The sequence below is a fragment of the Suillus subaureus genome (assembly GCF_016647635.1).
Source record: "Suillus subaureus strain MN1 chromosome Unknown BJ212scaffold_386, whole genome shotgun sequence".
NCBI lineage: Eukaryota > Fungi > Basidiomycota > Agaricomycetes > Boletales > Suillaceae > Suillus > Suillus subaureus.
This window is the reverse complement of record NW_024538942.1, coordinates 1-879: the sequence shown is the minus strand read 5'-3', so window position 1 is coordinate 879 and position 879 is coordinate 1. Positions and strand designations below refer to the sequence as shown.

General features: G+C 49.8%; 1 protein-coding gene across 1 annotated transcript; it reads left to right on the top strand.

Moving 5' to 3' along the window:
* Nucleotides 1–267: 267 nt before the first annotated feature.
* BJ212DRAFT_1490107 (uncharacterized protein) lies at nt 268–770 on the top strand (the record flags this gene model as incomplete). Its single annotated transcript, XM_041341446.1, has 3 exons — nt 268–523; nt 584–630; nt 684–770. The coding sequence occupies 3 exons, from the start codon at nt 268–270 to the stop codon at nt 768–770; spliced, it is 390 nt and encodes a 129-aa protein (XP_041185107.1).
* Between the last annotated feature and the right edge of the window lie 109 nt (nt 771–879).

Genomic DNA, 879 nt, shown 5'->3' with positions numbered 1-879 from the left:
GTTCGGTGTACGCAAAAGGTATCGGGCATCTGACAAGTTTATATGAACGATTGACGAATTTCATTGGCTGACTACGCTACGTGGCTTTCTGCCAAGAGCGATTGTTTCATCTACTTCCAGGGCCTAGGCTACAGGCTGTTCATCTTCGACTACATAACTGTATCTTGCTTTTTCTAGTGCTTCACATATAGATTCAACGTAGCTGGTCTACTCGTGGCAAATCTTGAGAGCGATTTGAAGACGAACTTTCTTTCCAAAATTTAGATGATGTCTGACTCATTCGCAGACCTCTGGAGCTCATCTGCACCGTCCAATCCTACATCTCCGCAGATACTTGGGGCTGCCAAACAACGAGCAACTATTCCTCAACGGTCCCAGGATGCATTCTCCATTCTTTCCGCTTCTCAACCAACCTCACGCACGCATTCCCCGCAGGTTACCGGTTCCACCACCCAGCCACGAAACCTGCGCCAGCAGGTGGAGCGAGAAATGCAGATGCTTTCAGTAGTCTTTTTTCTGGCTCGTTAGCGGATGGAAGAAATAACAATACTGTCAATATGACCATGGCTGAGCGCGCGGCAAGCGGCTCAGAGAGCCAAAGTTACTAAGCAAGCCCAGGCACCCTCAGGGGTCACTGTGCCCTTGCCCATCTGCTTGGATGGCCTTGATTCTCTTGCACGCAGTCGACACCTTCACATCCTTCACCCTCTCCTTCACCACAGGCCGACTTCAATTTCTCTGCATTGCATCTTCTTCAACTACTACCGTGAAATCACCAGTGGGAGGTGATGATTGGCGCTCATCTGGCTCTACAGCCCCTCAGCCACAGTCTACTTCCCAAAAGAAGCCTGCAGGAACGCTCTGGGATATGATTTCGAT